Genomic DNA, 27997 nt, shown 5'->3' on the forward strand with positions numbered 1-27997 from the left:
GGCGTGCCCGGGATGGAGTCGGCCGCCGGAGCGTGGCGATGTCCCGAGGAGTTTTCCCGGAGCAGCCCGGGAGTGGGCCGGGGAGGGACGGAGATGCTGAGCCGGTGCCGGGCCCCCCGGAGCGGGGCTGGCCCCGGCCGATACGCGTTGCAGACGGAGCCGCAGCCTGCCCTTCCTCCTCCTGCCCTTCCTCCTGCCCTAATAATCCTGCGAAAAGTTGGGCTCTGAATCCACATTAAGTCAGTGACCCCATTTAACCTTTTCAGGCAGGTACCCCGTGGTCTTATGGGACCAGGAGCTCCCGAGGTTACACAGAAAACGAGGATGTTTAGATGCCTGATAATACGCTTTTGGATCCCGATGCTAGGTACCTCTTCTAGGAAGTCTTGGCTTTAGAGCTAACATCAGGGTTTAGCTTGCACTGCATGCCACTCAGAGAGGCCTGCTGTTTGTTAAGTACTCTTGAAGCACTTAGCTTTCTCTAAATCAGACTAGGCAATTAGGAAGGAATAAGGAAACGTTAATATTTTTGTTTGTTATGTTCAGACTTTGCCATTTTCCTCCCCAGGAACAGTTGAAAGGACACTTTCTGCATTGTGCTTGGGTCTAACTTTAATCCCAACAAACTGGGAGCATCTGATTGGGTTTAGATTTTTGAAACTTCTTGGTGGGGGAAGGGAGAGCTCAAACTTCGTCTGTCAAAGGTTTATTAATACAGTGAGGCAGTAATAAACTTGCTAAAGAAATGGGTGTGTGCTAAGCACCCCAATACAAACAGAAGAGAAGCCTATTTCTGCACATTTTGTTGTTTTAGTCTGTATTTTTCCCCCTTATTTCCAGGTTCTTCAAGAGCAGCTACTCGCAGTTGCCAGCTTCCCTCCATGTGGTGCCCCAGCATGCCTTGTGCTGGTGATGCCACACATACCATTCATCTGCCCTGGAGAATGGAGCCTACCTCTAGGGTAAGGCAACAGGCACAGCCCCAGAGGCCTGGCTCCTGCGGGGTCAGCAGCAGCAGTCTGGGGGAGGGCGTGCAGATTGCAAGCCTGCTCCCCTTCCATGTGTCCATGCTTCCACTTAAGTGGGCTTGCTCTTCCATTTCCAACCAGATGCCCAGGGCATCCCACGCATAGTTCTGACTTAAGCCTCAGTCCTCCCTTTGAAACGCCTGCTCTGAAATGCAGAGAGGGAGGGTTGGATTTGGGGTTAAAAAACCTTAATACAAAATCCAGACTTGGGGTAAAATAATCTGGGTGCTCACCGTTCCTCACCAACAGTAAGTAGTTTTCTAAACTTTTCATTGTTCTTAATAATTTCCAGTCCAGTGGGCCAGGGATACTGCAAAGGAAGGTTTAGGAAACAGTACAGGATTGAGGAGAAAACCTGGACGTACTTACCTTCCTTCTGAGGCAGGCTCCGGTTTTTATTGCTGATGAATGGTGGGTGTGATGCCCTGCAGACTGCATAAGAGAGCACCACATGAAGGGGAGCTGGAGACTCTTAGGTGGTTGTAAGACTTTAGCATTGTCATAAAGTACTAGAAACTCCATGATTTCTTTCATGTGCTTCAGGCAGATGCACTTGTATACAGTACGCTTCTCCCAAAGACTGAACAGATTCATAGCAAAACTGATGAGGTTGTTCTAATGATTTGCTGCTCAGCTGTCGCTGCCAGTATATCCTGCAAAAGTAGTAGGCGAGAAATGGAGAGACCGAAGGGAAGAATTAGAGCCTCAGGCAGAAAAGGCATACAAGGGCTCATAGTTCAAGGGAATTCTAGCTCATGTCACAGTACTGTGACAGAAGGTGAAGTTGGGTTAATGATAATGATGTTTTAAAGCTACATGTTCCTTGGGGTCTGTGTATTTAGCTTTTGGAGATGTTGTGTTGTGTGGTCACATTTAGTCTTTTCTGGATAATGCACAGGGACTGGTAGTTCTTTTACGAAAAAAAGCTGAGATTTTCAGAAAGCTACAGGAATTTGGGGCTGCAAGAGAAACATAAATTCTTGGAAGTATTGATAACACTGCATTATGGCTCCTCCAAAAATGTGTCCACTTAGATGAGGTGGTGGACTTGAACTCAACGGTCTGTGGGAGGAGCTATGACAACCCTCCATAAGAATGGGACTTTGGCAGGATAGAGATATATGAGAAAACTTTTTACCTGTATAAAACCTGAATATTTGCAGTGCTAGTTTGATTTAGGGCATCTGTAGAAATCTACCAAGGATGTTAATTCCCAGACCTTGTTCCTGTACTATAACGTAGTGCTTGAAGAACTGAACTACTTACAATTTGTGGACTAAGAAATAGCTGCATAATTCTTAGGTAATATAATTTTTTTTGGTATATAATGCTGCATAATAGTATGTTTTTAAGTTTTTTAATCTGGTTGAACACAGTAATGAAAAAAAAAAATTTGTTCTTCTTTATCTTTTTCCATTCCCGTTCCATTTGAGAGTGTTCACAGAGGTTTTTTTCCTTAACTTTTGCAAAAAAATGGATGATGCCCGGTTGATTTTCTTGGGGGGCGAGGAGGGTGGGGCAGGGGGAGAGAGATAGAGGGAGAGGTTGGTCCTGAAATACTTGTCCTTCTCTGAATGCAACATAGACTATGTTTTCAATGGTATTCGTTTCTTGACAAAGTTTTGTATTTGTTTGTCCAAGTACTTCCATGTCTTGAAGGGGAAAAATTGATTAAATTTGGCTGAATGAATTTAGCTCAAGGGAACCTGGCTAGTCAGCATTTTAGGATGTATGTTTGCTATTTAATTGACTGCCTGAGGTCTAGTATCTCAGGTTGTAATTTTGGTCTCCTGGAGATGCTAGAGATTCAGTCTTTTTCAGGAAGGATCAAAACAAGTGTAATGAAGCAAGGAAGCCAGGGACACTATTTAACTTGCTTGCAAAAGAGATCTAGTACTATATATTCACTGGATAAGCTCTCACATGCTGAGGCAGACACAGTAGGAGCTAACCAGTAAGAAAAAATGTTAGGTGCAAACTTTCCATTTGGCACATTTATTTGTAGTAAATATTCAAATGCACAGCTTCTAGAATTAAACAAAATTCCTCTATTGTCTTTTACCACTTTTGTCCCTCTAGTTATAATAACAACCATACTAGTTATTATTCACTGATTTGGTTAATGAGACCGAGGAGCTAAAACTTGTTCTGCTGGGGCGGAAGGGATGAAGACAACTGTGCCTGGAGGAATTGGTGGGACTCTTACGTGGGCACAGTGGCCACTCTCACTGAAAAGTGGATCTAGTCCCCAAGATCTTTTTACCTGCCTTTCAGACACTGGGAAAGTTCATCCACTCTGTCTGCACACCAGGTTCGCCACAGAAGGAGGTATACAATAGGCAATCATCAGCTTTTATGTAGGACAGGTACAGTAGGTGTGAAGAAGCATGAGATACACTGAAGAAACCCTGTTTGAGGGAATACCAACACCTGGTGCCACGTAACCCTTGTAGACCGTAGACACAAACTAGGGATGTGCTTTTAGCCCCTAGGATGCTGTAATCCTCTTTGGTATTGTTTCTGTGAGATAACCCGGTGACTCAAGTACAAAATGCTGGTTCAAAGGTAGATAGACATGCTGGCATTTTAAGATTGTTTCTTACTGAAATCCTCTACAGTATGTTTTTCTGTTGATGAGTTAAGGTACAGCCTTGAGTTCTGAGTTAAGCTCATGCTGCAACTGTGGCCTAGGGATATTACTGTATGTGCAGTGAAGGACATCTAACCATTTCAGAATGCATTGACATATATTTTTACAGAGATGGCTAACAAGTTCTGTGGACCATATTTCTCCTAAATACCTTTTAGTATTCTGCTGAGAATAGGTATTCATCCCCCCTTTCATAATTTTGTAATAGTATTTCAAATAATCCGATCTGCACTTCAGAGTGCTCTGTCAATTTAACAAATGGGACATTCTGAACACATTCGGATCGCTTCTGATACAAGGTATCATTGGAGATACCTCGCAGTTGCTCCTGGTTATTGTTGTATAGATATCCTTTGGAAAAAAAGTTGCAGTTCCTCAGATTAATTTTTCTTTGTATTAATTGGGCTTTCATGTTACACGTTCTTCTCATAGCCTCTATGAGTTTCATAACAACTGGTGTTTTTCTTCAGGAAAACATTCACACAATTCACCAGCAATTATGTGAATACCTGTGAATTTCAGCTTTCATTTTTAAAAACAAAAAAAAGTTTCTAATGATCGTAGAAGCTAGTTGTAGAGAAAAAATTAAAAGCCTGGGAGTCTCTACATTCAGGAAACATTTAAATAAGAATAACTGTTGGATTTTTTGTTTGTTTGTTTGTTTTTAATGTCATGATTTTAGAGACTCATTGCAGGATTTGTTTGAACATAGGGCATTGGCAGAATGAGCACTCAAACTACAAACCTAGATTTGGAAAATACTTGATATCAAAAAAATTACAATTGTAATGCTGTAAAAATAGTCAAATTCTGCTTCGTACAATAAGAATGTTATTGGATTACAGAATTGATCACTACGACTTTCAGCTGGATTTATTCATTTGGACAACCTGCAGTGTATATTTCTTCATGACTTTTAAAACTTCTCATAAACAGAGATTAAGGCAGAATAATACATGCCAAGACAGTGAAACAGCTATCTGAAGGCATATTTAGATTGCTAAAGGAAAATAGATTTTTACATCTAAAAAGATTAGTTACAGGCAGTTCAAACAATGTAATTTTAGAAGCGTAGTCTCAAGAGTGCAAAATTTCAGTATGTTATATATAGAAAATACAGAAACAAAAATATGAAAAATATAGAGAATGTGAAGTCCAATTATTATAATACCTTTCTGAAGTAATGAGAAACTTGAGAGTATGGCTGACAAATGGGTACTGGACTGACAAGCAGGAAGTGTGCATTCCATCAAAAGATAAACAGAAGTCCACAAAAGATATTTTTTATTGGATAGAGGAGGATATGCAAAGCGAGAAACAACCTAATACATAATTTCCAATGTATAATCTGGACTAATGACTGAGGCTTGTCTTGCGTGAGTATCTTTTTTTATGGCTAAAGTGGTTATCATGCACTTACTAGTTGTTTAGAAGATAAGCACAACAAGACAATCCATGAATACAATGTGTGGTTTAGTGTGTTTCTTTTAGATGCATATAGTCTTTGGCTTCAAGTTGCTGAATTAAGAGCAAACCAGTGGTTATGTTAAACACCATAATAAAGGAACCTCCTAATTACAGCTCAAGCAAGGCTAAGTGAGTCTGAATTGTGGAAGAGATGGGATTTTTGTGGAAGAGATAGGGTTGTGGAAGAGATGGGATCCAGAACAGACTCTGGACCCTGATGTACTGTGTGTGGTGGGCAAGTGCCACGCAGGAGATGAAGTTCTGATGGGCTTGAAGAGCCACAGTCTGTGGTGTGTAAATCATGGCTAGTCAGAGAAGCAGACAGCAAAGTCTCTTCTGCTGATCTTCTTTTAGCCTCAAGAAACTGTCCTTGTCTGGCTGTTTGGTAGATACACTTATATACATTTATGTACATTATGTACTCTTAACACCACAGTATATCAGTACTTCTGGGGAAGAAATGAGCTTGCATCTCCACCGTCAGGGCTCTATTATAAGCACGTTCTTGGGTATGCTCAGCCTTTGCAGAGAAGGCTGCTGTGCTGACAGTTTCAAGCCAGCCATTACTGGAGTGTATTATGGTTATTTAATTTGATTTCACAATTAATGACCTAATAATAGTTGCATCTAAACTGTCCTAGGACAATAAAGTCTCCAACTGTCCACTAGAATTCCATTTGATAAACCTGTGTTATTTCTGATGCATGTCTGTCAAACTTGAAGATTTCCAGTGATGGTGACTACATCATCTCTCTAGGCAGTCTATCACAAAGCTTCAATGTCCTTACGACTAGATTGTTTCCTAATGTCTTACCTGAATCTACATTACTGTAATTTGAGCTTGGTACTTCTCATCCTGACCAGCCTTGAGATCGAGAATAGACTAGTTCCCTTCTGTAACATGCTATATACTTGAAAATATTGTCATGCCCTGCCTCAGCCTGTTCTGTCTTATGCAACACAGCCCTGTTCAACCCTTTTTTTCTCTGGAGTTGAGTTTTTCATTTTGACTGCCTTCTTTTGGATTCTCTCCAGTTAACATCTTTCTTGAAACCTAGCACCCAAATCTGGATGTAAGGTCCTGTCTTAAGTCTTACGAGTGACAAGTTAAACAGAAAAGCTACTTTAAGAACTTTGTAGACTCCTATCTATAAGAATTTCATTACGTTGTCATCGTTTGTTGTTGTTGTGTTTTTTTGAAATAGCACTGATAGCTGATGCTTATTCATCTTATACTACACTATGGTCTCTAGACTTCTTTTTTTCTTTTCTTTTTTTTTTTTTTTTTTTAAGCACTACTACCTTAGTCAGCTGTTTCCCATTCTGTACATGTACAGGTAATTCTTCTCTTCATGTGCAGAACCTTGCACTTCTCTCAGTTGAATTTCAACAGTTTTTAGAGCATTTCTCTAAAAGAAAAACATGGTCAAAAATTGACTGTCAAAAATAATTTTGAATTCTAAACCTGTCCTGCAACATAACTGCAGCCCTCATAACTCATGTTATATTGAGATTTAATGAAGATATTCTTTCTTCTGCCTCCAGGTATCAAAGAGTACTCCAGCTGCTGCAGCTGTGATGAAGTCTAGAAAGTGCCTTGCCTTTAGAATGCTCTGAGGCACCATGTATGCAGTCTGGGTGGCCCAGACAAAAATGTTTTTGAAGAAATTATAGTCTGTAAGCAAACCTCAGTCTCTTTTTCACTTGTGAGGCCATCCTAAGGTTATGTGTTCTGAAGAAGGAAACTGGCCAAAAAAAAATGTTTTTGCTACTTGTTCCAGCAAAAGCCCGAGTGCCACTAATCCAAGAACAATTAAGCTGGGAATGGAGACAGACTCATGAAAGAACACTGAGTTGCAGTTTGGTAAAGGTTGTCTAATCATGGGAACCTTAAAGGTCAATATTTTTTAAAAATTACTTACGGATTTAGATACTGAATTTTAACATTTCACTAGAACCTCACTCCCAGTACTTGGTTGCTTTGTGCTTTGAGAAAACCAAGTTTTTTAAGCTATATAAGACTGAGTGCCTTAAACACTTTGTCCAAGATTTTAAGTGGTTCAGAATTTCAGGCCTTTCAATTTTTATCCATTTCTTGATAATCACACAGTAAAGAGCTGAAGTTATTTATGGTTTATGTAATACTTAGATCTGTAATTAGAGATACTTTAGTGCATCCAGCAAAAAACAGGCTAGACATCTCCTTTCGAGCTCCTATAATTTGCCTTAATGATCGGAAAACTCTTTGGAAAAAATGCATAGAAATAATTTATTTAGATACATTGTCTTAAATCACCTTTCCTTCAAAAATATGAGTACACAATGGTTTTTTGGTCAGTCAATATCCTTTTACTGTTTACTATGATCCCCTATGTTTCTTATAGCATCCTCTCCTCTTTTATCTTGTGACAACAAAGACCCAAAATAGCTCTGCTGGAGGAACAATAAAACATTTCTTTTCAGAAAGAAAAAAAGCTGATCTGGTTAAATCCAACCATCTTGTGGACTTACACTTTAAAAATTACAGAAACATTTCAGGTTTGACATTTAATACCTATGAGTTTGGAAGAAGGCTGGTTGAGCTATTCCAATTACTCACCATACCTCTCTGAAAGTTGAGGGTGTCCCTGAGGATCGTTGAAGTCCAACACCGAAGACAGGTGATATGTCTATTGGAAGCAGTTGCATATATACTGCATGGTGTGATATTGCTTGCTCTTCTCTTACTCTTGTTTTCTTTGTGTTGCTTCTGGGAGCTAGGTTTGGATTTAATTTACAGTTGCTTCCTCTCTTTTGAGTTATCCATCACTGCCATTTGTTGGCCAGGAGGCCTTCCACATCTTTCTTTATCTTCTTTTTCCCTTCCCTCCCATATGCTTTGCCTTCCAAAATCCTGAAACTCAGGCTGCCTGGCCCTGAAGCCATTTCTATTTTTATTCTAATTTCTCTTCTACCAGCCCAGACGTCACCCTTAGTTTGTCTTAAGACTTCAGTTTCTCCCTTCAGGAAACAACTGTATTTCTAGCACATTGCGCTCACTTTCCCTGAATACTAAGATAAAAAATTTAGTTCACAGCTGTATATGATCTGAAGCCCTTTGTCATGGACCAGCCATCTTCCTTCATTGATCTCTTGTTCTTCATATATTTGTTAAATTTCTGTTTTCATGATTCAATTTTTATGGTTTTTTTTAGATTTTCTTGTGAACAAAATATTTCTTGTTATTTCTTATTTTGTATTTTATTGTTTGATGGTTACTCATACTGTGTTTCTGTTTGGCGATACCTATTTAATAGGTTTTCCATAGGTGACTTATGAAATGTCCTAATTCCTTTACTACACTCATTTACTTTAAGTTAAGCACATGCCTATTTCTAGAAAGTTAATGCCATTTTTTGTAGCTCTATCACACTAGAAAGTCTAGTCTCATTTGCTGTCTTCTGTTTGCAGTATCTTTCATATTAGCTCTACTCCATTTCTCATCCTCCCTAGAATAATTGTATTCAGGTTATTTTGCTACATGTGATTTAATGCTCTAATCCGATGTCTTTTTTTTCCCCCTGCACTGTTATTTTGTTTACATGCTAAAGTGCAAAGGAACAGGAGGTTTTTTTACTTAATCTGTTTCATGTGATGCAAAGCACAAATTAAACTCTTAGCAACATTATCAGAAATTTCAGCTGAAAACTGGCAGACTTATCCATTGGAAGGCCTAGAGCAAAATAACAAGAGGAAAAAAATATAGGTCATATGGCCAGAATGTTTTTGGAGTGATACTGTGATAGAAATCTTGGCTTAGCCTGAATTGACCCATGCTTGGCTATGTCTCCAACTGTATGTCTTTGCCATTTTATAAGGGCTGAATACTGATTGTTGAATTAAGTGGTAAAACTTCAGAGAAATCAAGGTTCACCAACACCACAGAATACATAGTAGGAGTTTCCACGTTTACCTAGTTCTCATTCTCATGAGGTCTGGCCACCGCAGTCACTTTGTTGCATTTCCTTCTTTAGTGTATTCTTTTAAGAAGGAGCCAGTCTCCTTTATTGCCTTTATACCCTGATATGAATTTATTTTATAGTCCCAGATCCCAGTTCATTGACTTAAGTGGTCTCTCCTCATTTCAGCTCTGTGGCTGCACTGCCACTTTTGCTGTTTTTTGTGAAACTACAGTAGATTCAGCTGTGGTAAGATATTTCTCCTAGCTGAAGCACAGGACTCTCTGTAAAACCATAGAGAATGGGTTGTATTAAAAATGTTTGAGCAGGTTTTCACTGCAGAAGGGACCAGAATGACTTGCCTGGGAGTGGGAACAAGCACAACCTTGCTTAAAACCATGTTAAATAGTCATGGTTGATTTTTGCTGTAGATTAACCTCAACAGGCTAATATGTTTTCTATATTTGACATGGTTGGTTTCAACTGAGTTCTGAATCATCTTTAACACATCTGTAATAACATTTTTTTTCCAGTTTAAATCTGGCTTGGGTGGACAGTTTCTGGTATACTTTGGCTGGAAAAATTTCAAATCATTTCTTCTGCCATCATGTCAACTGCTTCTTGAGGAGACTTCCTATGCAAAACATGTAATATATATATGCAACGTGGCATGGTTTGAGTTTACTAAATAGTCTGTCTACACTTTTTTCTCCATGTAAGAAATATATCCTGCTTTGAAATATTAGGTCTCTGTGCTTCTTACCTGTTTTCCTACTCTTCTCTTTCTATGAATTTAACACTATCTTTTTGGAGACCTTAAAGTAAACCAGACTGAAATTGCCCTTGATATAAGAAGGCACAACTCCTAACAAAGTCCATGGGAGTTATGTCAGCTTACCCAAAGATTGAATTTAGTCTCTCTATTTTATTGGGAAACTGGCATACCGTGCTTCGTTTTATATTTGGAACAGCCAAGGCCTGGTTTTGAAGAAGTAAAGCTCTATGACGGGCTGTTACTAAGCATATGTTGTTTCAACAGCATGTACTTTGGAAATTTCCATGCAATGTATAGCTTTTATATGAAGATCAGTTAGTGCACATCATGGATTTGTTTGGTTTTCAGTGATAATTTTGTTTGGTAAATCCTGATTCTTGTTCTTTCTCACAGTATTTGCAAGACAATTTAAATGCTAGAAAGGATTTGTCAAACCACCTGGCATCCCCCGAAGTAAGAAACCCTGGCCCTGGAGAAAAGGCAAAATGTAGGAGCAACTAGTTAGCAGAGCATTCTGCTTGTCTAACAGCATACGCTAACCTGTAGTTTATGAAAGAGTAGGAGGTTACATTTTAGAGATATTATTTTCCATGAATTCTAGAGGGAGAATTTTTTTCAGTGTGGAAAATACTTCCTGCAAATCTGGAAAAACACCCATTTCATTCTTATGTTAGGGAACTTGATTTGAACGCTAAAAGTGTCATCGAAGAAAACCTTTGCTTTGATCTGAATGCTGTACAATGAGTATTAATATGAAGATGGTTTTCTTCAGAAGCTGCATTAATCTTTTGTAGTCATGTTTTTCTTTTATCAGACAAGGTTTTGAGGGTAACAGTGGCTGTTTGCTTCACTGTTAATATCAGATAGGCAAATGTCTATCAGTTCCTCTTGGGGAGTCAGGTGCTTTGCTAAATCTGTGCATCTTTGGCAAGGCTGACTTTCCAAGCAAAGAAACTAATCCTCATATGAAACTTATATAATTATCACACTGTCATCTCTGTTGAAAGGTAGGCAATAATTGCTTTGTATAGATCATTCCTTTTTCCAAGTTTCTCACTGAGGCTTAGCAGAGCCTGGTGAGGACATATAGCGTATCCCTTAAGCTTTGCATGGAGCCTTGTGCAGGTAAAGTACTTCAGTCTCAAAGGGAATGTCAGGGAAATCACACACACTTGGTCTGAGCAATGAGCTATGTGTATGTGAGAGAAAGGGAGAGACTGGCGAGAGGTCTGATAAGGGGATGTGAAATACAAAATCTTCGGAGCTTTTCTGGAAGCTGCCAACGTGAAGCAGCTGTTTTACTTTCAAGGCTTGCAAATTCTCAAAGAGCACCTGTGCTGAGTTTCACACCACTGATTCTGTTGACTAAAATCATCATCTTTTGATGAGCTGACATGAAATAATAATGTAATATAGCAAGCAGTGGTGATGGTAGATGCAGTAAGGAAACACAGATCAGGCTTTGGGGAGAAGACGGGGAAGGGACATGAGAATTATTGAATTTGATTACCAGTAACTTTGAAAATTTTAGCTGATGAAGTCTCTGAGCAAACCTCAGGAACACAGGAAATTTCAGAAATTTTTAGATGTTTTACATGTTGGCATGTTTATAGGGGCATTTTACATGGTTTTATGAAAGTCAACCACCTGTGCTGTTCTTGTGTGATGGAAATCAAGGCATAATATATTAATGCTTCACACTGCAGAGCATGCTCAGTAAGGAAATAAATGTATGATGTCAGTAAAGCAATTATCATGCAGATTAAAAACTGACTAACTGATAGGTCTTGAATAAATGTATGTAGGAAATACTTGTCCAAATACAGCATTTTTTGTGAGGTCCTACAGGGATCTGTATGCTTATAGAGTGGATAGGAGTGATGACATTTGCTTTGGCAGTAATCTAGCTTGCTTGCTTGGTAATCTAAGCTTGTTTTAAAATGCGCATTTTAATATAGCAAAACTACAGGTAACATACAAAATTAGTGGTTGTACTTCACCAACCAGTAGTTGTGAAAGCAACTTTGCTGTTGGAGTGAAGACACAGCTGGACATAACTTGCCACACCAAGGCAGTGACTAAGAGAAGTAACAGTACTTGGGCTTATGCACCCTTTGATGCTAGATAGGACAAAATGGCAGATATATTACACTTGTTTTTAAGGTTTATGTTACTAGATGTAACTAGATGTTACTAGAACTGGGTGCCAGTCAGGAACCCAAGTATTGTTAAAGGCTGCTGACAGATTGGAAGGGATTCAGAGGAGTTTCAGTAGTGTTTAGAAAACCTGCCTTACATCTAGGAACTGGTTTATCCAAGGTAGCTTTAAAGGTTTTGCTTAAGATCCACAAGTATCTTTATGAGGCAAGAGGGTAATGGCATCCTGCTGTTCACGTACGCAGTACAAATAAGGGGGAGGTGAGTGTGGGGAGAGCCACTGTTGTTGTGACCTGTTCACTTCTAATCAGCCACTACTAGAGTGCCCAGGTCAGGCCAGCTCCACTACCTAGAACTGCAAATATTTTTATTGGCTCATGTGACTGTTGTGCTTGCCCATTAGTAAGACAGAGTTAGCTTGGTTAATTGTAGCTGAAAGGAAAAAATGAGTTTCTGTCTTGATGCTGTTCATAACTTTATTTTAGAATCTTAATATTCTAAATAATTTCTTCCTTCTTTTTTTATAGGGCACCAATGCCTCTGCTCTGGAAAAAGACATTGGCCCAGAGCAGTTTCCAATCAATGAACACTACTTTGGATTGGTCAATGTAAGTACCATTTTCAGTAGGCAAACCATATACAGAACTAAGGCTTTGATGTTACTTGAACTTTGGTTTCTTCTTCCCCCCCCCCCCCCCCCCCCCCCCTGTTTTACCATGTTCACATTATCTTCCCAGAAGGATTGTCTTTTTTTGAAAAAGTGCTGCTCACATTCCAATTTTAGGCAAAGTGGGTTGCAAAGCTGCATCAGATGTTTGAAGATAGCTTCATACGCTCCCGGAGAAAACAGTTTACTGTTCTATGAATGTTTCCAGTGATTAGAACTTACACTTCAATACAGTTAAAACTCTATTTTAGCTATAAAACGTGAAGGAGGAAGCGATGGAAGTATGGACAAGCTTAGGTACAGCAGTCTGCATTGGGGACTCTCTTAGGAGGAGCTTTTTTAACTGACTGAGGAGAGAATGATTGAGAAGGTTTTTAATCACTTGTTTGTTCCCATATGAATAAAACAGATATAGTAATTCTTTCCATTGAAAACTTTAGTCATTTTGTTACTGAGCAGTAAGATAGAGCCCAGCAAGAATGTATTAATATATGGAAACAAGCTTAACAAGATCTGCTACAACACATATATCTCTTGCAAGTGGAAACTTTTACTTTGTACCCTAGTTAATTTAGAACACCATAGTTTTTTCCTGTGAAGTGTCAGGGGTGGGTGTGGAAATATATTCCTACAGCAGCTGCATGGCAAAATGGCTGGCATGTGACAGGGGCACAGAAGCCAGAAGTTGAATGAAGCAACTAGTTTTATTGTGATGCACAGGGATTAAGATTGTTTTTAATTTTACATGGCAGTTTGGGAACACCTGCTACTGTAACTCCGTGCTGCAGGCATTGTATTTTTGCCGGCCATTTCGGGAAAATGTATTATCATACAAGGCCCAACAGAAAAAGAAGGAAAATCTCTTGACTTGCCTGGCAGATCTTTTCCACAGTATTGCTACTCAGAAGAAGAAAGTTGGAGTTATTCCACCAAAGAAGTTCATATCAAGGTTACGAAAAGAGAACGGTAAGTGTAAAACTGGAATCCTCTTAGATATTCATACATTGATCAGGAAAGTATAAATAAATATTGGGCAATGTGATCATATTAATCCGATGTTCAGGTTAGATTTGTAAATTGCTTTTAGTACTTTTTGGGCTTCAGATATTAATATTTTAGTATCTGTGTACATGATATTATGCTTGAAATAACCATACCAGGTTTTGTAAGTTCCCAGAGGTGCATGAATTAATGATGTTTTTACAGCATGGTGGAACAGACTGCACTGTACAGCGAGCTAGGGCTGGAATAGGGTGATACTCTGCTGTAATTTTTTAATTTTTTTTTTTTTTTTTGTGGAGTATGGCAGACAGAAGCATTGAGTTGGCAGTATAGAAACTGTGTGACCTAGGAGTGCTTCAGGCACTAGTGGCAAACTAGTCCAAAACACCCCGGAGGATAGGTAACTGTATTATGTGGGGGTGTACAGCAGTCAACTGCTGCTCTTGTTCTTAGAAGTGGTGGGCACAGTCTTACTTTGTGAAGCATCAGGCCCTTTTTGAGCATTAGGTTGGCAACAGCATATGCCTAATCTTATAGTAGTTCTGTCTAAGGGATATGAGGAACATCTTGAAATAAGGAAGCCTGCCACACAGCTCCATTTTGGCCTGGATTCATATCAATGTGGGTGGTATGCTTAGAAACAGGGGAGCTTTGAATGAAGAGACAAAGTACGAGTCAAACACCTGGAAGAAATTGCTTCCTGGTGACAGCATATAAATGGGCAGACTGTTTATACCAGAGCAGGTGTTTGAAAGTGTGACAAAGTTAGCTCTGAGTCATCTAGTGATAAATGCCCCCACACCATTGGGGATCACTTTTAGGGACTGGATCTTGTGTTTTCAGCTTGTTAAAATGAGGGCCAGACTCTGTGTGTCCAGGCTAGGCACTGCAAAGCCGAAGGATCTGTGCAATATTTTCTGAGGAAATCCATGTGAGCATTTTCAGGAGCAGAGGGATAAAAAAAGACATTTCTTGGGAATACAGATTCTTTTTTCTTCAACATGGTGAGCAAATTAAGCCTTCACTGGAGAAGTCTCTACTAAATCACCACTGAGATATTCTGCCCTCCTCCTGCATGCATTTCTTATTGAAGAGGACAAGTCTCTGCTCATCAGACTTGTGTGTGAAAAATTAGCTTTGTTAGGTGTGTTATTATTACTATTTGTGTTGGGTTAGCCTTGTCCGGCTGCCAGGTGCCCACCTGTATCTCACTCACCTCCTCAGCAAACATGGAGAGAAAATAAGATGAAAAAAACTGGTGTGTTGAGATAAAGGCAGTTTAAAAAAAAAAGCAAAGGCCACATGGGGAAGCAAAGCAAAACCAAAGGAGATTTATTCTCTACCTCCCATCAGCAGGTGATTTCCAGCTACTCCCTGGGAAGCAGGGCCTTGGTATGTGTAGGAGTTTCTTCGGAAGACAAATGCCTTAATAATCCCTTGCCCCTCCTTTCTCTTAGCTTTTATTGCTGAACACAAGTCACATGTCATGGAATATCCCTTCGGTCAGTTTGAGTCAGCTGTCCCAGCTATGTCCCCTCCCAACCTCTTGCCCACCCCCAGCCTACCAGCCTTTTTGGGGGGGGTGGGGGGGGAAGGCATTGGAGAGACAGCCTTGATGCTGTGTGAGCACTGCTCAGCAATAGCCAAAACATTGGTGCATTATCAACACCGTTCTAGCCACACGAACAAAGCACAGCACTGTATGGGCTGCTATGAGGAAAGGTAACTCCACCCCAGCCAGACACAGTACACTAGTATGTGTCAGCATCCAATGTCTTCAGTTTCCCCAGCCATGTGTCTTACTGTCCAAACTCTGTGATGTTGCTAAATGTCTGAGGGACTTGGAATATATGGGTGGGAGTCAGTGTTGCCTAAAGTTAGGCATCTAGTCTAAGGAATTAATTTAGGATGAGTCACCCTCTTGCTTTCTTCATTGACTGTAGTGGGAGCCTACACAACCAACTCCAAAGAAGAGAGTAACCTTTCAGACAGCTGAAGTTAGGTGGGATGAAGCCTTCCCCCAAAGTAGCTTTACTGAAGCCAGTGTGACTGCAAAACTGCTCTTTGGCATGATTCTAAATACTTTGCTCAGCAAGGGCCAATACATGTATTTGGAAAGAAATAATGAATTTAGTTTGCTTTCTTGAAGGAAAGGATATATTCAGCTTTAGAAATCTCGACTCTCTTCTTCACAGATCTCTTTGACAACTACATGCAGCAGGATGCACATGAGTTTTTAAATTACCTGCTCAACACCATTGCAGACATTTTGCAGGAGGAGAAGAAACAAGAAAAGCAAAATGGGAAACTGAAAAATGGCAACATGAATGAAGCTGAAGAGAACAATAAACAAGAACTCACCTGGGTGCATGAGATTTTTCAGGGAACACTGACTAACGAAACTAGATGTTTGAACTGTGAAACCGTAAGCATTGGGATAGATTTTTTTTTTTGGTTGTTGCCCATTAATAGATAGATACATTTTATATATATAAATATATGAATCTTTTCAGACATCTGAGAATTGTGGATATTCCTGTAGACTTTACTTCTTGAAGTGAGTATATTCTTTTCTAAAAATTTATTTTTCTAAGCATTACTTGGCTAACCTATGCCAAGTCTTGCTGTCCTAATACATATCTCTACAGTTAAAATCTTTGCTAGTTAATCAATACCCTTCCTTATTACTGTAACTTTGGGAAAAGATATTCACATCATTATTCCATGAATAAGTGAAATGTTAAGATGAATTTGTGTTAATTCAATCCTAAGAATGTGACTGGCATACAGAGGGTTTGTCATTAACAAACCGTATGTTTTCTTTTATCTCCCTAATACTTTCTAGAGGATGCTGTCAGTTTGAAGTCTCTTACGTTTGAAGTATGAGTAAAAATTAGTTTTAGTTAGGAAACCTGATTGCAAATCTCCTATTGATTTCTGTGGTTTTCAATCGCATGCTCCTACTTAAAGGGAAAAGAAATATTAAAAAAAAAAAGTTTCTCTCTGTGAGGTTGCTATGTGAAAGAGTAACACAAACAGGAAAAAAATCTGTTTTGGGGAGAACAGTGACACTGACTTTCCAAAAAGATTGGAATTAGCCTCACCTAACCTTTGCTTTGTAAAAGGTAGGTGTCAAGGATGAACTAGTTTTCTCAGCTCCTTCTGTAGATGATGGAGATTGCAGAGGAGCTCCTGCAGGAACCTCTCTCCATCTGTCTCTAGGCTGTTTCATGAAACAGAAAGTTTTTAGCAGTATCAGGTATTCTGCTCCATACAGCTTGTCCTGGCTCCATGGTGTAACTGAGCTGTTGCAATTGTTGGTGTAGCAATGCTGTGAACTGGGCCAGCAAAATGACCTAAGAATCATGTGTTTTTAGCTCAGACCAGTACCGCTATCAAGGACTTCCTCTAAAGAAAATGCAACTTTAGATTATCTGCATTAAGATGGGAGAAGGTGCCCAGAGAAGGTATCTTCAGACAGCAAGTTGAGGGTAAATACCTAACTTTAGACAGCTGAAGTTAGGTGAGATAAACCCTACCCAGGTCCTACCAGATGTGTAAAAGAACATATTCTGATATTTCTAATCACAAAGAATAGCTCTGTACTCCAAGAAAATATGACTTCTCCAGGGATTTGGATCAGAGAAGGGGGAAAAAGAGATACAGGACAATAGTCAACATGAAAAAAGGGTTGGACCAAGCCTGGAACAAGCTTGTATAAGTGAAAACATGAGAGAGATATTGAAAACTAATTCTTTAATCTATTTCAATTATAAAACCCCGAGTAATAATAGCAAGTTAAAATAAGTGAAAGGGTAGAATTGTTTTTTAACTGACAAGCTTCTTTAAATGGTGGTGGCCTAATTCTAAATCAATATCCAGTGTTTACTCAGACAAACTGTACTGAAGACAGGATGTGTCCTTGGGTAACAGCAAAACTGCACAATACCCTATTTGTAATTCAAAGTGACCAAGCTTTTTGGAAAAAATAGTGCTAGGTATTGCTGCTGTACGAAGTCTTGTCTGTAGCTTCCTGTGAATGCAGAAATACTGTATACTACTCAGGATACTTCTCCAGTTTGTTTTTCTTGTATTATTGTATCTTGAAATCTTTGGGAAATAGTAAAATGGATTAAAAGGTGTTCCTTTGCTAAAATATGCATATGTAGTGCATGAAGAATCATTCAGATTCCAGCAGTTCTTATTCTCACTTACAAAGAGAGCAGTTTGAATCTGGTTTTCCAGCTACCTTTCATTTTGTTCTGTATTATTCTAACTCCAGCTAGCTCATCTTCCCCTTTCAGTAAATATTTGATGCACTGAAATCAATAACAAAATTCCTAGCTTCTTTGTGGTATTCAGATGAAACACTACACTTGCCAAAGATTTTTCCAAGTATTTAACCTCTTTCTTGATATGCAGTGTGTCTGACAGAACTCTAGTTCCAGCCGTAGAAACACAATGTTCTCTGAAGTTTTGTTGCTCTATCTTTCGAATTCTAGCTGTATGTTTATACTGCAGTTGATTGTTGCCAGTTTTGTGGTTTCCTGTCCCCCGTGGGTCGAATTATGTCTCAGGGAGGATTTTTGTTTGAAGAACTGCTGTTCATTTCAATTGGGTGTGCTTTATACCTCTGTACATCTTTGATAATGTCAAAATTCATCCTGCTAAAGGTGTTCCTCTGGATTCAGGAGTGATATGGGCTGCATTCACCACATTTATAGGATCCCTGACATAACGCAAAGATGAGCTGAAAGTAGTACCTAACTTTCACATCCACAGAATTGCAGAAATTTGAGCATGAGGGCCTTGCGTCAGAACAATGGATTCAACCCCTCACTCAAGTTCTTGATTTGAACTTCACTATCCTATCATCTGATTCAGTTATTCTAAGGAAATTTAGTCATAGGAGGCAAAATATGGAGTGTTCAAGCAACATTTTATAAACAGAATTAGTTGTTACGCATATGACTAAATTCATGTGCCATACGTAATTCCACAGTCTTTTTGACTCAGTTGAAGTATTACACCAATTATCCGGTTGGATGATTTTTTTTTTACATTACCTCATCTTCAAGATTAAACACTCAAAGTGAAAAATCATTTTCAGAGCAAAAATCAAGATCTGTCATTCTGAAAATGTTGGGCGTTACTTTTTTTAAACAAAAACTATTTATTAGAATTTTTCTCCTCTTGTTCCATCTAAAAAAAATTGGCAAAAAGGAAATTATTTTGCAAAATACTATCACTTGGCCATTTTTACCTTTAATCTTTTAATTTTTTAATCAAAATTATTGACCAGGAACAATATTGAATGGGGAAATGCAGCTGTGTCAACCAGAAATATAAAGCCAGCCTTTTGAATCCTCACTGGAGAGAAAATATAACATGGTTAAATATGACATTTCTTGACAGGTGCTTATTTGGAAAATATCTTCATTGCATCCTTAATAGTGGAAATAATTATGTAGGGCACAAACTGTGATTATATAGTGTAATATTTTATACAAAGGGTAAATAAAATTCCAGTAAAATAAGAAATTAGGCTGTGTTGCATAACAAGGGAACACATGTAATGCACCAGTCATAGCTAATATAGGGGATGATGGTCCCCCTTTAATGAACAGTAGACTGGGGTCACTGGCCCATGGTTGGTGGGAAGGTAAATTATACGAAAGCTGCATTGGTAGAGTTACTAATAAACATAGTCACGCTGAACTAGAAAAAAAATTTACAAGCATTGAAATGAATTATTTTGTGTAATTTATTTCTGCAAAAATTGCTCTATCTTTAGCATTTGCACATAAATATAAACAGCATTTAGATGGATGACATTTTACTAAGTCTCTGTTTTACATGTATATTTTTTGCGACAGGTTAGTAGCAAAGATGAAGATTTTCTTGACCTTTCTGTTGATGTGGAGCAGAACACATCAATTACACACTGTCTAAGGTAAATGAATGCATCTCTTTGGCAGATATTTCTGTATGACTTCGCTAAGTTTTCCAAGTCTAGTAGGTACAGAAAAGAGAAGTAGAATAACACTGGGTTTTGAGCTTTTCCTAAGCAGAAGAAAAAGACTGTAAACTGGATGTTTCCTCTAATGACAAAATAGACATTAATGTATTTTGTTTTACTCGCTTTCTCTTTCAACGTATGTGTTTGAAAGAGAAAAAAAATCATCTCTTGGGGAAAATAATTGATTACCTTGTCATCTGGAAGAATTGCTGCAGAATAATAATTGGCTTCAAAGGGATTTAAGTGTGCTTATCTTTAAGCTCATACTCAAGTGCTTTGTTGATTAGGACTTATGTGCATATTAAAAGTTAAGTGTGTGCTTTGCAGAATGAGTGCAAGTGTCCCTAGAGAGCAAAAGATTTCAAAAGTCTACTTTTCTGCCATATAAGTTTCTTATTCTATGTCTCATCCTAAAATTATGGGGAAAAGTCTTTTATTCCAAGTTTCAGTTCTGCTCCTAGTACACTCTTAACTATTAAACAAATACTTCAGAGAACAAAATAATTTTCAGACTTGCATGGATGATTATTCTGAAAGATTTAAAATATCCAGAGTTTTGGCATTGATACAATAAACCGGTATCTAGATTTAAGACAATATGTTGCTGCTCTAAGGTAATGATTATCAATTGGTCAAATTACTCTTTCAAGCTCCAAAATTGCTACCAAGTTTGAAATTGCATTTAACAGTTATTCTGGAATGCTTAGGAAGGGTTGCCTGGCATCTCACCCCAAGCTGGGAGTTACAGAAAGAGAAAGCATATGAGGTATTAACCATTTCTGAGTCAGAAAGCAGTGATTTCTCTGTGGATACCACAACTGTACTAAGTAACTTCTGTTACATTTTAAAGTGCTAGGTCCATTAAGTTTTTTCCTTCTCAACTTCTGTTCAGTCTCCTGTAGGATACTGTAGCAGTCCTTAGCCCTCAAGTAGTCCACACAGCAGTAAGTAACCTCATTTTAAAAGGTGAGCAAACTGAAGAGCAGCTTTGGAAAGGAGTGTATTATTTTCTTTTTTTTCCCCATTGTCCCTTTGCCTGTTCATGGTCACCGATAATTGAATGAGTATTGGTACTACAGGATTTTGTTTGCACACTTTTAAATGCTGCACTGTAGCCACTACTTTGAACTTGTTTTTGTCAGCATTACTTACCTTTCCCTATGGTGTTCAAAGTCAGTTTGAAATATCACTGACATGCAAGGAGGCTGAAGTGTGCATCTTCTGAGATCCTTTCTAACCTGAGTTGTTATTTGGTTCTATGATATACGGTTACTGGAGACAGAGCACTGACTTTTTCTTACAGCTTAGTCTGGTGAACTTGTTAGAAACTGCTGCTGTACATAAGTTACCATCTGTCCTTCAGCTTTCTCCAATTTTTTATTTAATTTCTTAGTTGTTAAGCTTCCTGGAATGTTTTGTTTGAAAAGGCTGTTTTATGCAAAGGCACAGAGTACTTCAGTAAAAGTACCAATAGCATTTCTATTACCGAACAGCCAGTGGCTGTAGCTTATGATGTGAAAGAACTGCATCTGAACTGCATCTGGACTGTAACCAACAGGTGAATGATGGAGTTGAAAGGGACCTCAAGAGGTTAGCCCCTATCTCCACCTCAGACAGGATGAGATTGTCCAACCTGTTCCAAGAGATCTTTTAGCAGTAGTAGCTCGATTGCCTACCCCAGTCCTTCCTGTTCTTATTACTAACAAGTTTTTCCCACTGTGTAACATGAATCTTCCTTGTTTCTGTTCAAGCCCATTTCTTCTTTCCCTGTGTACTCTGGACATAAACCAGGGGTTGCTCCCCTTCCTTTTAGCAGCAGCCTTTTACATACAAGAAGAATGTCATCACTTTCTTTTTAAGTTAAACAGCCTAAGGTCATTTGACCTTTCCTTCACAGGCTATCTTCTCTAGATCTCTCCTGATGTTCGTTACTCTTTGGCCTTCTCTCCAATTGAACCTGTTTCTTGAACTCAATCTTTCTTGAAGTGCAGTTGCCTAAAATTAGGCACAATATTCCAGCAGAAATCTACACAATCCTGAGAAGAATGGATGCCCTAAAAGTTTGTTTATACACCCCAGTATAGTATCTGCCTTCACTCCAACAGCATGACATGCATTTTGAAGTCCACCCATTGTTCCTTTTGGAAATAAAGGGAAGCAAAATATCACTTTTTTTTTCTTGGGGTGGGAGGTGCCGGTTGCTATTTACAGATTAAACCGGAAGAGAGTGATCACTTATCATCTATTCTGATTGTCATTTACACTAGCAGCACCTCTACCTCTATTTAGAAAACATATATTCAGTTAGAATATGGATTTCCTCTCATTGCTCTATGGTATTATGCATTATTAAATGAAGCGTAAGTGCTTTTGTGGTTTCTGTTAATAGGAATGGCCAAGTTATTACTCTTTTTGGAAACTTTGCTGTTTCCTTTTTTTGATCAGCTGCTTTGCTGTGTCTTTACAACTTTAAGTGCTACTGCATTGAAAAGGTAAATTAAAGAAAAGTTGTGCAAGATAACATTTAAGTAGAATGAATTTCTTTGCCACTACAGATGAATGTTCTTTTTAATTATTTCTGTAGCTTTTCAGGTTTAAAAAGTCCTTGTGTATATAAGAGGTCCAAAGAATACAAGCCTCTGGCATAGTCTAACTCTACAGGGTAGACTATCGGGCTGAAGCAACAGAAGTCTAATAACAAATATAGTACATATCCATTATTTTTATTTCCTCTAGGAGTTGCAAATTTTACCAGTCCATTTGATCCTGACTTTTAACTAGTCTGCCTGTGCTTTTTTATTCCACTAAGAATTCTCTCAGCTCTTAAAACAGAAAATTTGTATTATTTATGCATATAAACAATAGAAAGCATCTTTCACACAGTACCATAGAGGCTGTAGAGAGACGGACTGTGGAAGCACATGAGGTCAATGATAAATTAATATATCTTGAGCGGGTGTATTTAAAAATTCTTTTCTCTTGTTAAAACACCGTATAAATAGGATATAGATTGGCCTGTTAATGGAATAGGAAAGAGTTAGAAATGTCTTGAAACTAGCTCTGCAGGTATAGAGAAAAGTTCCTCAAGCCTATAGTTCTTGTACATGCAAACTTTGCGTGAACTCCAGTCAATGACATGTTGTTTTTAACCATTCAACATCTATTAGAAATGCCACGCTGAAAATTCTCGATTGATGAAACAGCTACTGAAGTTGCAGTTGTAAAGGGCAGCCAAAGCATCTAATTCTCACCTGCATACCTCCCTTCCCCCAAGGAAAAACTTATTGCTTATAAATATGCCACCAGTTTTGTTCCTGGTACAGAAAAAGGAATTAATATGTGCTGAACAAGTGAATTAGTAGTGCCTCTAAATTCCATGACTATGCCTCACCTGCTTTGGTAGAACAGGGTAACAGCCTGTCAGGTGGAAGTAGAAGACAAAGGAACAAAAGAACAAATGCTAAGGGACATGTAACGGAATGTCCCTCAGCTTATCAAGTATTTGCATATTTCTCCGGCTTTCACAGATGTAATCCCCATAGCGGTCAACTTATCATTTAAAATCTTAGATAGTGTTGGTTTCAGAATAATTAATACATTTTAAAAGGAATTCAGAAATTCTGAGCTTAAAAAGTTGTCATGGGAGGCTTGGCACAGAAAAATTCTACCAAATTTCTACCATCTGAACATGTTTCTTTATGTTAGAAAAATATTATTTCCATTGCTTCACTTTGAGGTAGGAAGGAAACTAATAAATTCCACAAGTTTGTTTGGTTTTTTTTTTTTTAAATTGAGACTTTCAGCTTTGAAAATAAACATCAGACTCTTTCCTTAACAGAAGACCTAAAACTTACACAAGCGCATTTTACTGAATCTTGCAGCATTATGTTCTCCACACATATAATCTGTCTCAAACCTTTTCTAAAGTTTCATGTCTTCACTTACGATTCCCTGAAATGTTACCATGTTTTTCAGAGGAATTGGCTGAATTCAGCTAATTTTGTCTTTAAATTCAAATCTGAAATCATATATTCGAGGTCAGTGTTTACCACTGAAGCATAACCTTTCCAGCTATCATGTTTTTTTTTTTTCTTTTAGATAAAAATTATGATCAAAATTTTCTTACAACTTATCTTTCAAGAGATGTATTTTGTTCTAAATTTTAGCACTTTCTGACCAAATTGTTTAAGACCATATAAAGAAAAAAACCTAGTAAAAGCATTCTCAATACAAATATTATTCTGTCATACGAAATGCCTCTCTGTTATGCTCTGTCAACCTTAAAGAACTTAAAACTTGAAAATGGAAAATCATCCCCTTTTATAAGTTATGTAAGTAACTTCTCATACTTATGTCCTGGCAATCTATAGAGTCTTCAGTTCTCCCATCTACCCCTGTGGTGATGATGCCAGGAAGAAATAATCATCCAGAATCCTCCCTTTGTCTTCGTAAGATGATTCTGGTGCTGCCTACTCTGAGAGCAGGCTGAACTTGCTGACAGTGCGGCTTCAGCCTCCGTGTATATGAACAGCAATGGCAGAATGGAGTTTATTGGGTCTGAATGGGTCTGAGTTTGTCTGGAGTTCAGAAGTCTACTAGGTACAATGTAGGTGCAATCAACGGGACAGTTCTGTACTTCAGATATCTATTTAAGGCCCAATGTCACAAGAAAACCTGTGTGCTTAAAGTGGAAGATAGGTGCTTTTGTCTGCATTTACAGTTCTCAAAACACCTGCTCAGCTGCAATATAACACTAGAGGTGACAAAAAATTACTGGGTTTTTTTTTTACAGTTAAGGTTTTTTTGGTACCTAAAATTCTGCTCCAAAGCATTTCAGCACTGCGACTTCCGACAAATCTTCTCTGTGAACTGAAAGACACTATCAAACCAGCCTTCCTCTGCCTCTCTCGCTTCAACAGCTCAATCCAGAAATGTTTCCATGTGTATTTACTTGACCAGGACTTACAAAATCTTCTATACTAGCTGACACTTTCCTTTTTACACAACAAGAAGGTATAATCAAATAACTTCTGGATGACTGTTCAAGAGGTTAGAGGATGCAGAAAACTGAGTTCAATTTATTACTTCTGTGTAAGAGGATTCAAACGTATCTTACAGAAGAACACCATAAAATGTGAGCTATTGGGGGACGATAGAAGTGCACTTGAAGATGTTCCATTCTGCAAATATTTTAAAAAGGGACTGGATGGATTGATGACTACACCCAAGTCTAGGCAGCCCCTTAACATGTAAGAGACCAGAATACAAGTCCCATTTTGAGATACCTGACCTTCCACCTGTACCGTATGGAGGGCCTTAGCTCCTAATACAGGGCTGTCATAGTAGCCAGATACCTTAAGTCCTTTTGCAAACCCCAGTACAGTTGCTTTAGATGTTTTAGAACTCAGCAGACTCAGTGGAGAGAGGATTTCATCTTGTGTATCTTTTTAGGGTTCCAGTTCATCAGCCCAAGTGGGGCAAAAGTGTTAAGATCCTTTAAGAACTGATAATTGTATTTATTTACAGAGACTTCAGTAACACAGAGACATTATGTAGTGAACAGAAATACTACTGTGAAACTTGCTGCAGTAAACAAGAGGCACAGAAAAGGTAAGCGAAGAGCAGGCTATTTCACCATGTCCCTCCTGGGCTTTGACAAACCTCCTCCTTGATATTTCTTGTGTTTAGATACCTAGAAGCCTTACACTCCAACTGCATTCTCTGCGTGGGCCAGAGAACCTACAGTCAGATTCAAAGCTATTACATGTGTCTTAGTCTAGAAGCTACTGCTAGTTGACTACTTTTACTTACAAAGTGCTTTTATAATGCAAATATTTACTCATTAAGGAAAGACAGAATGGCTTTGAACTGGTCAGGTCTTTATCATATGCACTCTAATGGTTTCACAGGATGAGAGTAAAAAAACTGCCAATGATTCTTGCCTTACACCTCAAGAGGTTCAAGTATATGGAGCAACTGCACAGGTATACTAAGCTGTCTTATCGTGTAGTATTTCCTCTGGAGTTACGTCTCTTCAACACATCTGGCGATGCTGTCAACTTAGATCGGATGTACGACTTGGTAGCTGTTGTTGTTCACTGTGGAAGGTAAGATACTTTCATGTATACCTCAAGCTACTGCCAGACATTTGCCAAGGGCAGAGGCATGCCTGACAAAATGTGAGGAGAGTGGGAGGGAGGACATAAACCCTGCTGCTACACCAACTTGCCTGTGTCTTGGCCTGAATCTCTTAGCCACCCTCCCTCATAGTAAATCTGTACTTGTTTAAAAAATAATGTCTCAGGCCTCCAGAAGTCACAAGACTGGCTTATATTAACAGAGTTTTCTCCTTCCTCATCAGCCCACTTAGAGAGCTTGGGAGCCAGGACTCTGTGAGGGCCAGACGCTGCTAGCATGTAGGCCTTACAACAGATCAAATTGGTCTCCTGTCAAGGCAATGAAAATGATAGCTTTAATAAAGCTTCTCACATATGGGGTATTGGCAAATATGAAACAAACAGAAAAATCCTCGGGGCTCTAGGAATACGACTTGTTCTCCCCCTTCTCAAAGACTGTATGTTACTAAATATTCATGGTTGATATCAAACAATTTTCCCCCTTAAATTTAGTTCATAATGTTTTTAAAATATTTGCAACTGTTGATGCCTGCCATGAGCAAATTGTTAAGTGTTCTATAGGTTAATTTGCAAATGGTTGTGGCACAGATGAAAACAACACATTTAGCTTTCAGTTGATGAAGTCTTTGCAACAAGTCAGTAAAAAGGTGAAAGGAGTAAATGTCTACTGTACCACCAGGGGTGGGTTTAGTATGTTCTTCATAACATTTAGTTATAATTCACTCTGCTTGCATACAGAAATGTGACTTATCAAAATGGACTCAACAGTATCTTCTAATATTTTGGGGTTTGTGTTTCTGTTTTGCTTTCTAGTGGACCTAATCGGGGGCATTATATTACTATTGTGAAAAGTCATGGATTTTGGCTCTTGTTTGATGATGACATTGTAGAGGTCAGTATGCTGAAGGTCATGAGCACAACTTTTGTGTTTATGTTCTCTTCTCTATTTGGGGTTAAAATTCTGATGCAGATTTGGGTATAGATTACTAGTCTGCAAAGCCACAGTTTGGTTGTAATGTGACATTTAGCTCAACTCTGTTAGGAACTAAGATTGCAAACAAAATTATTACTCCTGTAGTTCTTACTCTGTCAATGTCAGAGGGGGTTGTTTTATTTCAGAGCAACATCAAACGTTTTTAATATCAGACTTCAGGGGTTTAATTTGGAGTGTTTTCTGTATCTAATAAAATCCATTTAATTCATTAAAACCTAAAATATCCAGGAACTATGTTGCAATCCTTGGCAATATCAGTTGGCAAAATTGGACTGGATAAAGCTAGCATTGCTGTAGAATTTTAATTTTTGAACAATTGGGAAGTTACAAGAAAGTCTGGATTCTGTAGTCGATCTGGGTTTGTCTGAATGTAAATTAGGGCAGGATCTGGCCCACAGCTATTACAGATTCTCTCTAAGCATTTTGCAATTTCATTCTTAAGCAAACTCTTTATGTCATTGTGGCACCTTGGCAAAACTGAGGCCTTGAGTCTGATTTCCCAGGAGTAAATCCAATGGAGGAAAGTAAGCACTGGAACATTTCATGGGCATGTCTTGAAGAGGGTTTCTGGAAATTTTGGAAAGATGGGATCACATGGTCACATTTATGTGTCTTAACAGTGTTCACTACTGCATTCCAAGGAGTCTCTCTGTTATTGGAAAAAGCCTAATTCAGTTAGGTTCACTGAGACAAACATTCCTATCGACTTCCATGCATGAGACCAGTAGGGCTTAGCCCCTGAACATTACCCTTTCACTGCTTAAATTGCAAACAGAATTTGTAATTGCTACCCTGAAACAAATAACTGAATTTGTCTTTTGTGTTTATACAGTCATTTAATCCATGTTTGGTATTTCTTTTACCTAACAGCACATGAAAATTTTTTATTTATTTTGCAGAAAATAGATGCTCAAGCTATTGAAGAATTCTATGGTCTGACCTCTGATATATCAAAAAATTCAGAGTCCGGCTATATTTTATTCTATCAGTCAAGAGAGTGACCTGGCAAACTGTGACAATTGCACACAACGATGCTCCACGCAAAAGAAGGTGACAGTCCCCCTTAACTGACTTTTACACAGACCACTTCTTGTACGGTTGAACAACGATAGACCCTGTCTCCAATTAAATGGTTTATGTGATATTGACTATAACCGTCCATT

General features: G+C 38.5%; 1 protein-coding gene across 1 annotated transcript; it reads left to right on the forward strand.

The window, feature by feature from the left end:
- The first annotated feature begins 12 nt into the window (after positions 1-12).
- Positions 13-27983, forward strand: LOC104076525 (ubiquitin carboxyl-terminal hydrolase 46). Its single transcript, XM_009577424.1, has 9 exons — positions 13-216; positions 12543-12623; positions 13435-13648; positions 15880-16109; positions 19561-19637; positions 25230-25313; positions 25613-25810; positions 26654-26732; positions 27734-27983. Exons 1-9 carry the CDS (start codon positions 13-15, stop codon positions 27833-27835), a joined length of 1269 nt encoding a protein of 422 aa, XP_009575719.1. The 3' UTR covers positions 27836-27983.
- Positions 27984-27997: the final 14 nt, after the last annotated feature.

Source organism: Fulmarus glacialis, unplaced genomic scaffold (genome assembly GCF_000690835.1).
Source record: "Fulmarus glacialis isolate BGI_N327 unplaced genomic scaffold, ASM69083v1 scaffold2510, whole genome shotgun sequence".
NCBI lineage: Eukaryota > Metazoa > Chordata > Aves > Procellariiformes > Procellariidae > Fulmarus > Fulmarus glacialis.